At 33.8% G+C, this 15244-nt stretch overlaps 4 protein-coding genes across 5 annotated transcripts; 2 read left to right on the top strand and 2 right to left on the bottom strand.

Annotated features, from left to right (window-relative positions):
- Positions 1-726: 726 nt before the first annotated feature.
- On the top strand, positions 727-6242 carry Bm4072 (SNARE domain containing protein; the record flags this gene model as incomplete). 2 transcript variants are annotated; one of them, XM_043079968.1, is made up of 18 exons in its annotated part: positions 727-1000; positions 1374-1558; positions 1674-1779; positions 1854-1963; positions 2207-2283; positions 2521-2606; positions 2757-2842; positions 2933-3083; positions 3278-3344; positions 3432-3621; positions 3718-3908; positions 3973-4088; positions 4175-4374; positions 4649-4796; positions 5184-5379; positions 5459-5525; positions 5709-5962; positions 6191-6242. In XM_043079968.1, the coding sequence occupies 18 exons, from the start codon at positions 727-729 to the stop codon at positions 6240-6242; spliced, it is 2556 nt and encodes an 851-aa protein (XP_042935902.1). The 2 variants fall into 2 exon arrangements, with proteins under 2 accessions (XP_042935902.1, XP_042935903.1); XM_043079969.1 differs by lacking the exons at positions 727-1000; positions 1374-1558; positions 1674-1779; positions 1854-1963; positions 2207-2283 and having other exon boundaries at positions 2579-2606.
- A 438-nt stretch (positions 6243-6680) lies between these two features.
- Positions 6681-8319, top strand: Bma-syx-17 (SNARE domain containing protein; the record flags this gene model as incomplete). The annotated part of the gene is made up of 6 exons (XM_043079967.1): positions 6681-6779; positions 6939-7205; positions 7351-7452; positions 7560-7610; positions 7860-8082; positions 8249-8319. The coding sequence occupies 6 exons, from the start codon at positions 6681-6683 to the stop codon at positions 8317-8319; spliced, it is 813 nt and encodes a 270-aa protein (XP_042935901.1).
- Positions 8320-9300: 981 nt separating this feature from the next.
- On the bottom strand, positions 9301-12701 carry Bma-dnj-19 (DnaJ protein, putative; the record flags this gene model as incomplete). The annotated part of the gene is made up of 9 exons (XM_001893857.2): positions 9301-9519; positions 9778-9908; positions 10270-10376; positions 10474-10565; positions 10700-10842; positions 11082-11215; positions 11980-12187; positions 12256-12415; positions 12591-12701. The coding sequence occupies 9 exons, from the start codon at positions 12699-12701 to the stop codon at positions 9301-9303; spliced, it is 1305 nt and encodes a 434-aa protein (XP_001893892.1).
- A 1174-nt stretch (positions 12702-13875) lies between these two features.
- Positions 13876-15072, bottom strand: Bm559 (Uncharacterized protein; the record flags this gene model as incomplete). Its single annotated transcript, XM_001893856.2, has 4 exons — positions 13876-13988; positions 14330-14434; positions 14621-14690; positions 15019-15072. The coding sequence occupies 4 exons, from the start codon at positions 15070-15072 to the stop codon at positions 13876-13878; spliced, it is 342 nt and encodes a 113-aa protein (XP_001893891.2).
- Between the last annotated feature and the right edge of the window lie 172 nt (positions 15073-15244).

Raw genomic sequence — 15244 nt, 5'->3', positions numbered from 1 at the left:
AATATTTTTGATAACTAGTCTTTTAATAGATTTAATAGGCTAATCTCAAAGTCCAAGTTTAGTTCGAAGTTAAGTAAATCAATTCAAATTCAAAAAATAAATTAAATAATTAGCTTAAATGCATACATATCACAATTACTAATATCACATTATAACAAATACAATTTATCTCGAGATCGTAAGTTTCACATCCTACCGCGTTAATTCCGATATCATGACTGACATCTGGGATTCAGTTACCTTCGGATTCGTAGATTTGTTTTTCTTTGATGCTTAATTTGCGTGCCGTCTTAATGATATGTCTGTTATTTTTGTTCTTATTTTAATCGATAGCACATTAATTTACTACTAATGTTTAGATATTCTCTCAACCTTTGTTATTATGTCTCATTTTCCTTCCACCTCAACAGAGTTGCATTTTTGCACTTCCCTTTGTGGGATAACAAATTTTTTCACACTTCTTACAAAACAATAATCCCTACTGAAACCCGAAATATTCCATTGGGAAGTTGCGATTAGATTATGGTTAAATTAATTTTTAAATGTGTTGGACGCCACATTGTGAAGCCATTTCGGAGTTGTTCAGATGCTTTATTTTCTCTTTACTAATTTTGCATTTCAAGAAAAGTTTGTTCTATTATGTTATAAACTCAACTGGGATGAATTTATGACAATTTCAGTTTGAATCATTTTTTCATCTAAGCTGTACTTTTCATACTTAGAAAAATGTTTCGAAAAGTGAAAACGCGTAGCAATCTTCGTCAACGACTACTATCGGACGATGATGATAGTGATAGTGGTGATGATGGAGGTGGTGGTGTTACTTCTGGAACAGCAGTAGCATCAACAATCAAAGAGTCATTAATTAGTAGAACGGTCGAGCAACAGCAACAGCAACAGCAACATGCGGAAAAGGTGAATAAAGCAGAAGGGAACCAGAAACCACACGCTGGTGTGGTAACAGAAGAGCACCACTTGCTCAGTTTTGATAATTTTGAAGGTCGGTAGATTTTCAACGAAGCTGCAACCAAAAAAGAAAGAAAAACGAATGAAATTCGTTGTTTATCGGTGGCGTGTTACATTTCCAACATTATACTTCGCCTTACCTGGAATGGTCAACTATTAATATGACTGGAAGTAGGCTCTCTAAAAACTGGATTTCTAGACTTCAGACAATATGAGTCTAATAATCAACTATAGATAAAAATTTCCTTTGAGTGACCTACCTGGAGCTTATCGTTTCATCGAATCTGGAATACAGGAGGTATTTTATGTTGGCAGGATTTTTCATGTACAATAGCCACAAAAGTCAATTGCTTTACTGTCTTAAGAATATTGGTTTCTTACTTTTCACTTTAGTGCTGTTCTTTCAGGCGATGACATAACGGACTTTAAAATCAAACGTAAAGATCCTAATAAACGTTTGGATAAGTTGACGAAAAGAGCGAAATTGCGACAGAAAGCTGACAATGAAGCTGTAGAACAAGAAACTAGCGTGGTTGTAAAGCAAATTAAACAAGAGGTGAAGACGAATGAACCGTCAATCAAGAATATTAATGTATGTTTTTTTTTTTAGATTGCACTTTTTTGCAAATATTTAACTTGATTGCTATAATTTTGGGAATGTTCAGGTAACTTCCATATGTTCAAATCTAAAAATTTTTTCATGTCAGACTTCTCAAAGCAAACAGTGGAAAGTGAAGGATGAACCCGTACAAGAGGAAACAGATTTGGAGCAGGATTCGGTCATACGAAGTAAATTCCCATCTGCGTTTCGAGGTTCGAAGTTCTGTCGTTTTAGCTTATTTCTCAATCTTAACTCAGTTGTTACTGTTCTAATTACAATTTTTAAGGAGAGATTCCGGATGCGAAAACTGTTTATGAAGCACGAAAGAAGCGAGAAAAAATGCGTTTAGTCAGTTCTAATGGCCAGATCCCACTGGATGACGTGCAGCGGTTGAAGGTAGTTGTAATAGAATTTTTTACCTTTGCAGAATTTATTACATAGTCTATATTAATGAGGAGGCATATCCAAGTAAGCCATGGTGTCGTGGTTTTAGTTAATTTAAGATGCTTTCATAATTATACGCATTGAGTTACTACTGAGTGACCATCAATATATGAGAAATGCAATATTGTATTGTCTCAGTGATTTTATTTATAATGTTGCTAAGTATATATATTTAATTAATAAAAAAATTGATAGGATAAATCCGTAGCACGATCACGGTTAATACGTGAAGATGAAAACGATTTGAGTGATGAAGATCCAGAAGGTGGAAGGTCAGTTATTCCTTTAAAGATTCATGTAAAAACAATCCTATCATTGTTGTTGGAGCAGCCATTATTATCGGTAAGCTATTTCCATTTTTAGAGGAATGCAAGAAGATCGAACGAAATCATATTTTATTCGGATAGGAAGGCACTAACGAGACTTCTTGATTTTTATCAACCCATTTAAACCAAAAAAAAAAAGCTCTCTGAAATCATGGAATTGAATCATTAGTTTACTCTTTTCAGGTTTTATTCGCTAAAAAGTTTGGCAGCTGATGATGATGAAAGACGACGGAATGAGCATATGGATTTTCTTGCTCACGAAGGAGGAGGTAGTAGTTTGAAGTGTTTCTTTTTTTTTCTTTTTTTGGGTGATATCGATTTTGATTAAATGGCTTTATTCCAATGACATTAGCTTCATTTTTTATTCATCGTTTCCATTATTTTTTGGTTTTTTTATTAGTTTAAATATTATTTTGTAGGTAGTGATGATGGTCATGAGCAATCGGATGAGGAAGTAACGCGATGGGAAAGAGAACAGATGAAGAAAGGAGTATCATCACATAAGGTAATATGCATGCCATACTTCTGATATAGAAAGCTACTAAAGTTGTCACAAACATGAATCAGAAATTTTATCATCTATATAAAATTAAAGGTGGAAATGTTGGAACGTGAACGTGCAAAAATGGAAGCAGTGATGAAAGCCATAAGAAGTAGTATGGAATTGCCACCCGAAAATCGCGAGCAGTTGCCGATGGAAATGGATATAGATTTTTCTGAATCTGATATGCTTTCACTATCACAGAGTTGGTATATATCATGTTTGACTGATTCTGTAGCATTTATTCTGTCGTTTTATTTAGTGGAACAATATTTAATTCTTATTGGGTGCTTTCTGATTCCTTACGTTGCCTTTTAGAATCAGACATTTTTTTCTTTTTTGACTGAACTAAAACAAAATTAAAAGTTTTTTAACTTATTTCGACTAGTTCTGTTTCAGCTGGACGAGTATCTGGCAAAACTATAGCTGTATCGTTAAAAGAAATTCTTTCAAAATTACAACAGCGGTATGTATATTCATTACGTTTTAAATTCATATCATTTTCATCTTACTAGTGATATTTTCGATAACGCCTAAGACTAGAATATTGCAGCAAGAAAGATGGCAAGGAATCAGTAAATGCTCGTGAAGCAGAATTTGAAAGGACAACTGCTCAAATTCAAGAAAATAAGGAAATGATTAGCAAGCTTGAGATGGAAGAACCACGGATCAGAGAACGTTTCCAAGTTTATCAGGATATCCGAGCATACGCTAGAGATCTGTTGGAATGTTTGTCAGAAAAAGTAAATATCTTCGAAATGATTTCTTTTCGGAGCAACTGTCTGATAATTATATAACAGTATTAAATTTTAAACTTACCTGTCGTCCTTGTACTTCAGATAAGCGAAGTTAAGGATTTGGAAAGTCGAATGGCAGAAATTCTAGATGGCCGGGCTCGAAGACTTCGAACACGACGAAGAAACGATGTGCACGATATGTATGATGAATGCTCGGCAGCTGCAGCTGGTCGACCACTGCACCAACGAGCCCCTGAAGTCAGTCAAAGAGCAGCAGAACGAGAAGCAAGAAGGTAGAATTCATAACGTTTGCAATCGATAATGAGTGGAGATAGCTAAACTTGTCTTTTTTTTCAGATCGCGTCGTCGTCGTTTGCGTGAAAATACTTTAGAAGGTGTTTCACATGAAGAAGGCTTAAGTACAGATGATGAAGAGACAAATAGTGAGATTATAGCTCGCCAACAATCGATCGGTGTGTATTATGATGCATTTAGTATATTTAAAAGAAGAGAAATTCCTCAGGAAGTGCTGAAATTAGTAAAAATATTCGTTTTACAGATGAGATTCGCGCAGCGGCAAATGTCATATTCGTTGATGCACTTGATGATTTTTGTCGTATTGATCGAATTCTATCAAGATTTGTTGACTGGTTAGCACATGATGAGGAGTCCTTCGTCAATGCTTATGTTCATCTATGCATTCCAAAGCTTATCTCATTATTTATTCGTTTGGAACTAATCGACTGGGGACCGCTTGAGGTATTTTTTGAGTTTACAGATTTTTTTTTTACTTTACTTTAGCACGACAATAATCGGCTGCTAATGATACTTTTGCTGTTCTCCTTACAAGGCATTCCAGTTTCATTTTCTTCAAGCTTTCCATTGACACATAAGTTGCTTATATAACCCATTAATGTAGAATATTGCATGCACACATTCCAGTTTCATTATACAATTATTGTTTCTGGTACATTTATATTTCCAGTTAATTTTATACTTTTCTATCTCAGCGCTGTAAATTTTCTCTTTATAGAATGACAGTCGTCCAGTGAATTCAATGCGTTGGTACGAAGATTTGATAGGATGTGCCGCAGTAAGCTCGAACATTAACGTCGAACACCCTATCCTTGTTTCACTTATACCTCTGTGTATTGAGAAAGTTGTTTTATGGAAAATTACAGGTACTGTTTATATTAAATGAAGTCTTTCGTAAATTTTAGTTAGAAAAATATATTTGTAATAGAGATTTAAGTTTCAAACGACATTTTGCTTTAACATTTGTAAACATTCTCTTTGTTTATCTTTAAATTAACAGTCGTTAAAATCCGGATTGGAAACACTTGCATTAATGTTTGAATAAATTCTACCTGATAGGTTACTTTCCAGAAATCGTGTGCATAAAGGAAGTGCATATCTTTACCTTTTTTTTTTATCTTTAGAGGAAGAAGAAGGAGATACGATACCATACATTAGAGATTTATGAATGCTACTTTATTAACATTTCTGAGAAGTTTTTTTAAATAATCCTTAAAAGTACTTACAGGAATGATGCACTTGCCTATTTTCAGATCTGATCCGTGAGCGATGGGACCCTCTATCGCAACATCAATGTCGAAATTTAGGTTTTCTGCTCAATCAGTTGATTGACGAATGTCCAACGCTAGTGCCAAGTAGTCGGCCAGTGCAAAAACTTCTGCAAACTATATGTCTACGTGCTCAGGATGCCATCGATGAAGATTTATTTGTTCCCATTTATTCTAAACAGTGCGTCTTTGCTTGATTAATCTATTATTTAATTATTTAAGTTCTAAATACGTCTTTTACTTTTTCAAATATTTTACAGAGCTGTTGAGAATCCTGCCACGGGCTGTAAGGCATTCTTGGATCGACAAACTTGGACTTCCGTTAAGGTTCATTTTTTTGCTGGTGGCCAAAACAATCTGTTATTGTTATAAAAGATTTATATGTTAAAAAAGCCAAGCTTAAAGTGGTTAATTGTCACTTTAACTGATATCCTAAGAAGAAATAAGAAATGAAATTACATGCTTGTTTTGTCTGGACCATTTTGTTAATTTGTGGCTGACAATTTGCAGTTAATTCGATGTCTGAACTGTCTGTCTGCCGTTTTATCTGAGGAGAAAATGCGAGAATTGGTTCTGGACGGTATTGTAAACCGAGTGATGCCTGCATTACAATGTGCAACAATATCTGATCAGTCCATGATCCGAAAATGTCGAGCTTTGATGAAATTGATCCCAGCAGCATGGAGGGAAAATAACACGCGTATTGCTCTGCGAAATTTCAACGATTTATTAGGGAAAGTCGCTGAAGAACATAAAAATAATAGGTTATTTTTGTTGTTTTCAATAGTAATAAGCAATTTTGATAAGCTGAAGTGCTTATAACTATATTTCTTTACCTCAAATTTAAAATATTTTGTCTTGTCACAGTCAAATTGCAAAATGCCTTTGCAATTCCTACACTTTTTTTTAGGCCTATTAGTACGAATAATTCATGTTCTAAATTCCAAGAAATGAGATTTGACTCGAAATTTGATTTTGTTTTTTAATTTCAGAGAATTTGTCAAGGAAGTGAAAAAATTCGTCATTGTGAACAAATGCTGTTAACAGTTTCTAGTACTTATGATTAACTAGTTGCTTGTACAAAACATAAATAAAAATTATTTATCAATTTGTTGCTGTTGTTTTGTTTATGAATGTATTTCAAACTTGAATTCAAATTATTAATGTAACACAAATCATTCTCTGAAAGTGGTGGAATAAAATTGAAACCGAAGACATAATCTGGTTCTACAGAATACTTGAAGAAATGTGTTTTAGTAAGGCTCACTTTTAATTTCATTGGCAAGCCATAATTTAGCTGATAGATTGATGTTTCATTGAAAAGAGATTAAATAAATGCTTAAAGTAAATGTGCTATTCGTAGAATGGGTAATGTATGATAAACGAATAAAGATGATAAACAAAATTTATGGTTTAGTGTGGTGATGAGTATCAACTTTAAATGATTGTGAAAGTATGTGGCAGTTTTTCTGTTTCAGAATTATGGATTGGTCTCGAGCTTTGATAATTATTGAACGTTTTGAGCGTATGACTAGAATGAATCTTCGTGAACTACGATTACTTTTTATGAGCATTGATGAGGTTAACTGTTTTGAATGCATTCTGTTTTAGTCAAGAGTATTCCTAGTTATATGTAGTTTAGAATTTGAAGCGTTAGTTGATTTTACTGTAGGTGGAATTATTTTCAGATTAAATTTCAGCAATACATGATCATTTGTTGTTTTTCCTTTTTTTTTGTAGAACGACTCATTATTGGATTCTAAAAGCAGGAAAGATGCTTCACAAAAAATTGATCAATTATTGGGTGATCTGCAACAAGTGTTAAATGTTCGATCACATCTAAATGTAATTGATCAAGAGCGTTTCGACGTTCACATTGAGCCAATTCGAATTCAAATTCAGGAAGTTATCAATGCACTGAATAGGATTGCTGCTAATGAAACATTAGAAAAAAAGAATATTTATGATGATTTGTACGAGGAATCTTTGTTGGCAGAAGAAACAGAGGTTTTCTTGATTATTTAAAAAGCCATTTATTATTGAGAACAGGGAGGAAAAGTTACTGAGGAAGGAGTAGAACTTTGTTATCTCAAAATTAACTGCTCTTTTCCACTCACTATTGAATTTTCATGTAGTATGTATACATTTTTAGGAAGACAAATTGCAACAACAAGAGCAAATAAGGATAAATTCATTGCTTTTGCAAGCAAAAGAAGCTAAAACAAAAGCTGCAGAAGTGAAAAAGTTGGCCTGTGTGAGTTCATTTTAACATCTATATGATCTTAGTAATATGAATTTTATCAAAATAAAAAATCCATTTCATTGTTTACCGTTCATGTCTTGAATTTTATTTCATTCTAGGATATCGATGATTTGAATGAAATGATGATGCAACTTTCACAGCTTGTTCATGTAAGTATCGGTGTCTAATAATTTTATTTAGTAAATGAAATCAGAAAACGAATTCGAATAAGCGCATGCGACAATGCATATTTCAAAGCAAAGTCATCTTAATGCGAAGAAAAGCAGCCAAATTCATTCGGGTGATACACTGTCTCTTTTCTCTTTTCGATGTTATTTTTGATGGTTTCATTTTATACTTTTCCTGCGTTTACATATAATTTGACAAAAATCCCATTAAAATCATTTCCTTCCTTTTAGGCACAACATGATGTTGTTGATAGTATTGAGGAACACATCGAAAGAGCTCAAACAGATGTTCATGAAGCTCATAAAAATTTAAAAAAAGCTGAAGTCGCAAAAACAGCCAAATATCCGATAGTAGCAGCAACTGTTGGTAGTGTTGCAGTAGGTGGTCCTGTCGGATTCATTGCAGGTTCTACTGTAGCCGGTATTTTTGCCGCTTTTGGAGGCGCTATTGCTGGTTAATTTTATTTTTTATTGTTGTGGTAGATTTTTTGAAGGTCATTAAGAAAGAAAAAAAGAGATGCAAAACAGTACAGACCTGTACATTATGCCTTAAGAATTAGAAATCCATATTACTCACATTTATGCGACTCTTAATTCGCCCTGCACTAAATTATTTCTAGGCGTATGTAGCGGAAAATACTTTCGGCAGAAAGTTCAGGAAACGACAAATCGAATAGACGAAAATCGATGATTGCAATACTTCTTGATCATTTTGCATACACTCCTAGCCTTGATCCTTATCTAAAGCTTTATATCTTCACTTCTCAAAAATGTTAAATTTGGTTTTCTAAAATTCATATTTCTTGTACTGACCTGTATTTTTTTAGAGGAGACCTTGAAACAGCAGACGAAGCAGTTTAACCACAGACCAATTCTTTGTGTACCTGTTAAAATGACAAGCATATTTCACTGCTCATGATCTACCTATGTATATTATTACCAACGTTGTTCTTCTTAATTCATTATTGAAATTGTACATCAATGATTCCATATATGATCATTTTTCTTTTTTTTTTTTTGATGAGTAAAGAGCAAAGCAGAAACTTTTTTATCCAGACTAACCTTTAGAAAAACAAATATGCAAATCTTACCAAGTGGGTTATGGTTACACAGGTTTATCAGTTGGAGAAAAACTCAAGTAATGTTCATAATTATTTCGAATAATGTGCAGTGGGAAAAACGAGTCATTCTCAGAGGAAAGTCGGAATTTGTAACCTTAAATAGTTGAGGAGAATAGATGATCTCGAATACTAAAGTCTTTCCTATTGTACTTTTAATTTTTCTTTCTGCTCTTTTTAGATTTTAGAAATAAACGGACAGTTCTTTATTTCTTAGTACGCCAACTTTATGTTCGGAAATAGAAAAAGAACAAATAAAAGCGGCTCCAGAAAAAGTACATTAAAGGTCTCAAAAATATCTATAGGAAGCATGATAGCTGACTGACATCAAAAAGGATAAAATTACCGCAAAAGGCTACCCAATTATGTGATAACAGCAAATGAGAAGCATTTTAGATTTTTAGAAAAAAAAGGCCCAAGATTTTAACAAAATCTATGGCATGTGCCCAAGATTCCAACAAAATCGCTTTATGTTTAAATGTGGGAACTCAGGATATATAAAAATTTGTAGGATGAATTTTTCAGTATTTTTTTAAGTTACTAAATTCATAGAACTATGATTGGGCGCACTGAACATTGTGTGTGCCACCACCACCACCACCGCCACTCATTTCTTCCTCTTCCTCATCAGCATCATCTTGATACACTTCACCACTACGACCTCTTTTTTCATAACGATGTTCATCGTATGGCATCAGAGAAACTTCCTCTACGTTTTCGCCTTCTGGTAACGGACCTGTTTGCGGGCGACCACCTAACAGTATTTCTAGACACTGAAAAAGCAAAAAAAAATATTGGTTTTTATTTCAAAAATTTCTAAATCGAGTGAAAACTTAAAAATGTGCTTAAGGAACATGACTGGAATCTAAGACAATAAAGCAGATATTACTTTGGGAATTCCTAATTTCTTAAAGAAGTCACCAATATAGATGAACAAAAACAAAGGAACAAAAAGTTTCTAAAATCAAATTACGTAACATGATTCATATAATTCCAAACTACTTTAAAATAAAATTGTGACAAAATAAAACCTTATAGTCACTTTCGTCTTTCAAAAAATTGTCCTCCGGAAACTCGATTTGGAATTTGATGAACAGAATACCTCCAGCACCTGGACTGTCCGGTATGGGCATCCCCTCATTACGAATACCACGAATGCAATCTGTTCAAAAACTTTCGTTCAAATCTCTTGCTTTGTTCATAGTTTTTGCATCTTATGTTTGGCGATCGTTATAAGAGGTTGTACACCTTATAAAATAGGTAACAACAAAGTATGTCTCTTAACCAAATATCAATCAAATTTTTGCCAATAACGCCTGCTCTAATTTTGATCCGCTATACGGTTTAAAATTTGAATCAATAAGGATGTTACTGCGCGAAGTCAAACTGTAAGATTGACAAATCGAATATTGGGACGAAATATGCGAAACAACTGCACCATTTCTCGACAATTAGATGTTCTACTCTAGATTTCTCACGAGTGAAGAGTAAATTTAATGATTTATATTTATAAACAGCAGTACCTGGTTCCAAAATATCATTGGGTTGAGTGGTCACTATCAGCTCTCTACCATCCAAGTGCTTGACTACAAATTGACAGCCACAAAGTGCATCGTTCAATGATATTTTCCTGAAATCAAGTTCTTACTGATTTTAGATCGCCGTGATTTAGGGAACTGATGAAAAATAAGTTCATAGTGTTTTGTAAAGTCATACTTAATACTTACTTCTGCATAAATAAGTTGTCGCCTTGTCTCTGGAAGATATCGTGAGGTTTAGATTGTACCACGATTATCACGTCACCTGGCTCAACTCCTGGCTACAAAAAAAAAAAAAAAAAAAAAATTGACAAAATTAAATACAGCAGGTTTCTCAAAAAAGCTTCGCTCCCTTTCGGTTATAAGCAATTATCAGAAATTATTTCAAAAATTTCTAAAACAGAGAACACAGAACCTCTTGATCGCCTTCACCCCTAAAGCAGATCTTCTGTCCATCTTGCATTCCTTTCTGAATAACCACTTCCAACATTTTTTTTTCAGTCACAGTCTTCTCGCCTCTGCATGTCTTGCATCGATCTTTTTCTGGTATTTTCGTCCCTGCAATCGATTACTGCTGACTCAAAAAAAAAATCCCACGTTGGATTATAATGCAAATTGCCTCTGATGCATCCTCCAAACAGACTTGAGCACTAATTCTTTCATCTTGGAAGCGTCAATAGTGATATTATAGCGTCATGAAATCGAGATTTCCATGAAGCACTCAGAGACTCCTTCAACTGAATTTAAACCACCGAAAAAAAAAAAAGTAAGTCATCTATGCATGCATTATTCCACACCTGTTCCATTGCAATCTGGGCACTGTATCTGCATTTGTTGAATTAGACCGGAACCAAGTTTCCTTATGACGCTCTTGATACCGGCTCCACGACATTCTTGGCAGTTGTATGACGCCTCTTCCTTACCACCACGACTACAAAAGGTGGAAAATATGAGTAATTAATTCAAGATCATTTAAAAGATTACAGGATTCAACTAAAAATGGATGGCTATAGTAGAACTTCCAATAATATTCATCTTCAGTCGAACGACAACTGAGCATAACAGCTTCGAAAGATAACAGCACCAAGATAAGCATTAAGAACCAAATTTAAAAGAAACAGGAATATTCCCGTTTCGTTAACAGGAAATACACCTGAGTCTATTCATTATTTCGTAGCACCCATTTACAGTAGTAAACACCATGTAACTACTTTTAATCTCGATCGATGCGACATGACGTCAAGAAAAATCAATAAAGACTTCACTGAATACACATGAGGCATTAGAAGAACAGTTCCAGTTGATTAAAAAACAAAATTGCATCAGACATTTCTCCGAAGAGGACCACAAACTACAAACTACAAAACATCATAAAAAGCCTCTCTAATAAATACCATGTTTTTATACATCAGGAGAACATAATATGCATTGCTTAGAAACATAAACAGATTACCTGGAAACCTCTTTTTTTGAGAAAATATGTTAAAATCTCGCTTATTAGCATTTTTCAAGCTTTTTCAAACTCAACGACATTGAACGCATCTCTAATTGGTAAAAACAACTAAAAATCTATTCAAAAAAAAAAAAAAAAAATCTGCAATGATTAGAGAAAACTTTCAATATAAAAGGCGTATGCCAATCAGTATATGAAAAATCTATGCAAGTTTGAAGTCTCGTACACACATATTAACTTACCCATGACAAGTGCTGCAAATTACTCGTTTTGACAGCTGTAATTTGGATTTCTTGCCATTATAGAGATCTTCCAGAGACACTTTTAGCGGATGAGCCATGTCCTGACCACGCATTTTTCTCCGGCGCCCACCACCACCACCGAAAAATGACGAAAGCGAACCACCACCAAAGAGTGTTGAAAAAAGATCTTCAGCACCGGAATATCCTCCTACAATGATTTATCATTACACTACAGTTAAGCTCATGCAAATACTTTTTGAAAGGTATATCTCTTACCACTGTCACCTTCCTTAATACCGTCTAGACCTCTAGCGTCATAAACTTCTCTTCGTTCCGGATTGCTTAGCACTTCATAAGCAAATGATATTTCCTTGAACTTATCGCCATTAGATGGATTCTTATCGGGATGGTGTTCTTTCGCCAAATGTCGATAGGACTAAAATACAAATCAGAATGTTGCCAGCACATGAATAAAGTTTTCATGAGCTAATTTTCGATAAATTTTAATCTTGTTTATGGTAGAAAAATGTTATTTTATTTTACCAAAACAGAAAATGATCATCTTTCCTCTCTTTAAAACGAAATCCTTTGTGTTAAAGACAAAAAGTTACCTTTTTAATCTCATCCAAAGTAGCATTCGGTTTCACGTTCAAGATATCATATAGCGTTGTGTCCACCGGGCCATTCATACGACCGCCACCATTCATTCGATGAAAAAACATTGTTGCTTTCTTGTCTTAAATCGGTGCTTTTACGAAATAATAGAAGAAATGAAAGCTCTTTGCCGAAAGTCGCAATCAAATCTAAAAATAAAAACGTGACAGATGAATTTTTGCCTCTTTTACCGAAATATAGTAGCATTCCGAAATAGCGACCGAAATTCATCCTTAATTACAAATTCCCCAAGTGATAATACAATGAATTTTTCAGGACGATCAATGAAACTAAACTATTAAAAAAAGGATCACACTAATGATGCGGCACTATTATTTCCAAGTACCGATGTTATTTTATCTCAATGCAAAATAATTCTAGTTCAATTTTTGATTGAAAGTAGGGCAAAATACAGGTAAATAGAAAGCATACAATGAATGGATGCCTGAGAGGGAGAAAGAGAGAGAGAGAGGGAGGTATGACAAAACTGTGCGAAGAATAACTGATAAATGATGAAAAAGCAATATTACATGTTTTAATTAGATGCTTTTTTGAGAGCACTCATGAAGCAGCTCCGAATAGCTCAAGCTAAAGCTATCTTCTTTACCTGAATGATGTCATACTGAAATGGAACAGTACCGGATAGTACCGGATCGATCCACTCCCTTCCTGTCACAGACATATAACACCCTTCCTTACCCTTCTCTTCATCGAAAGTTCTAGTAGCAATGCTCTCGTATTCTCATCAGTTACGATACTGCGTCGCTCTAATCACCTGACGCTTATTGCAGCTCAAAAGTTTGAGGTCACGTTGGAGACGCGCATACTCGGGTGACGTAGTCGTAAGGACGCGTCACGTCACTTATCAATATGCTCAATTATTGATAAGTGTTTTAACAGTGGTATTAAAGGTCAAAACATCCTTAAGCAGTATTGCGAATATCCATTGTGTATTTGCATGAAAGCGAGGTTGTCAGAATTTGTGTGCGTGTGTGTGTGTGTGTGTGTGTATGTGTGTGTGTGCGTGCCTATGTGTGCGTGAAAAGATGCGTCATCGTAGATTAATGCTTAGCTCTAAGTTGAGTAGATGTATATGTATGGTTTATATTTGCATTGCGGTAGGAAATAATTAAAATTGAATTAATAATAATTTATACAAATTGCTTCCAAATGAATAATTATGATCAGTAAGTTATTTACTAAAAAAGTTAATTTTTCGGTAAGTTATGAACGATTTAATCATTAACATCGATTTCCGTTACTATTAGTTTGAGCAAAATGAGCAAGTTTCCGGGTAATTTCTGACCATCGTCTGCTCAAGTAATCATCGCCATTATAAGCTGTTGGTGTGTGCACTATAACACTTTCTAATAATATCTCTTTTAGATATTTTTAATTAATTCAGCTTAAGAAAGATAAAATAATAAAGATTATTGTTCAAACTTATTCCAAATATGAATCAATCCAATTTGTCAAATCTATGATAGAAACAAAAAACTAAACCCATACTCTTCACTTCACTATCTGAATCCATATTATCTACTAATCTAATGTTTCATTAAAAACTAACCCTAAATTTTGTCATTGCATAGGGGGTTTTTTTTATTTTTATTTGAAAATTTTAAAAATTTCAATTTTCTTTCATTTCTCTTTATAAGTTTATTGCAGATGGGTGATAGATGATGCTATTACCTACCTTGATAGGCATGAATTGAGAAATCATCGTTGTTAGAAGTTTGTCCACCGGGAGCATAATTAATAAACATAGCTTGTCCTTCACTGGACATATACATATACTCTCCTTGAGTTAAAACAATTTACAGCTAGATCTGATCAAGTGCTATTGTTAATTTCTATTTTATAGTAGTATGAGAATAAAAGAAACTAAATTTCAGATTGACAGTAAAATATATTTGCCAATAATTTCTCATCTAAAGTAACAATTCTTCTATTACTGCTCAGTAAGATTTACATACTATTTACATACCGGCATATTTTGTCTCGATAGATTTACCATTTACTTGTATTTCTCGTGTTACTTTCATATTGGGATGTACCTGAATCTCTCAAATCATTAATTTATAGCATACATACATTATTATCTGATTCAAATTCAGTTTATAACTCTTTAAAATTTAGCATTAATTCAAAATTTGAAACAATACTTTTGTTTTACTTAGAATCATCCCTTTTCTCCCAGCAATTAAACGTGAAGCCTAATTAGCTGATGATTAAAAGAAAGTTTGGCAAATAGCATAACTTTAGCTATGTCTTGGCATTTTTAATCAAAACACCAGATATTACAAATTGCAATTTTCAGATAATCCATTTTAAACTATTGAACAAAAATGTTTCCAGATTCTCGACAAAGACAAAAAGTCCCACAATGTAAATGACACGATGCTTCCAGTCCTGCTGGGAACAGCCACTTTCTTCCATTATAATGCAATAAACTGATTTGAATATTTTAGAATTCATGATTATATGGAATCATCCATTAATCATACGTGTGTGTAATGATTATGAGCCGTTCCGTTGTTGAAATCAAGGACTATAGATGAATGCGGATGATGTATGCGTAAGTGGAACGTGGATGTTTATTAGGCAGTCA

This window comes from Brugia malayi (assembly GCF_000002995.4).
Source record: "Brugia malayi strain FR3 genome assembly, contig: Bm_v4_Chr3_scaffold_001, whole genome shotgun sequence".
NCBI lineage: Eukaryota > Metazoa > Nematoda > Chromadorea > Rhabditida > Onchocercidae > Brugia > Brugia malayi.
The sequence above is the reverse complement of the archived record's forward strand: the minus strand, read 5'-3'. Positions and strand labels throughout refer to the sequence as shown.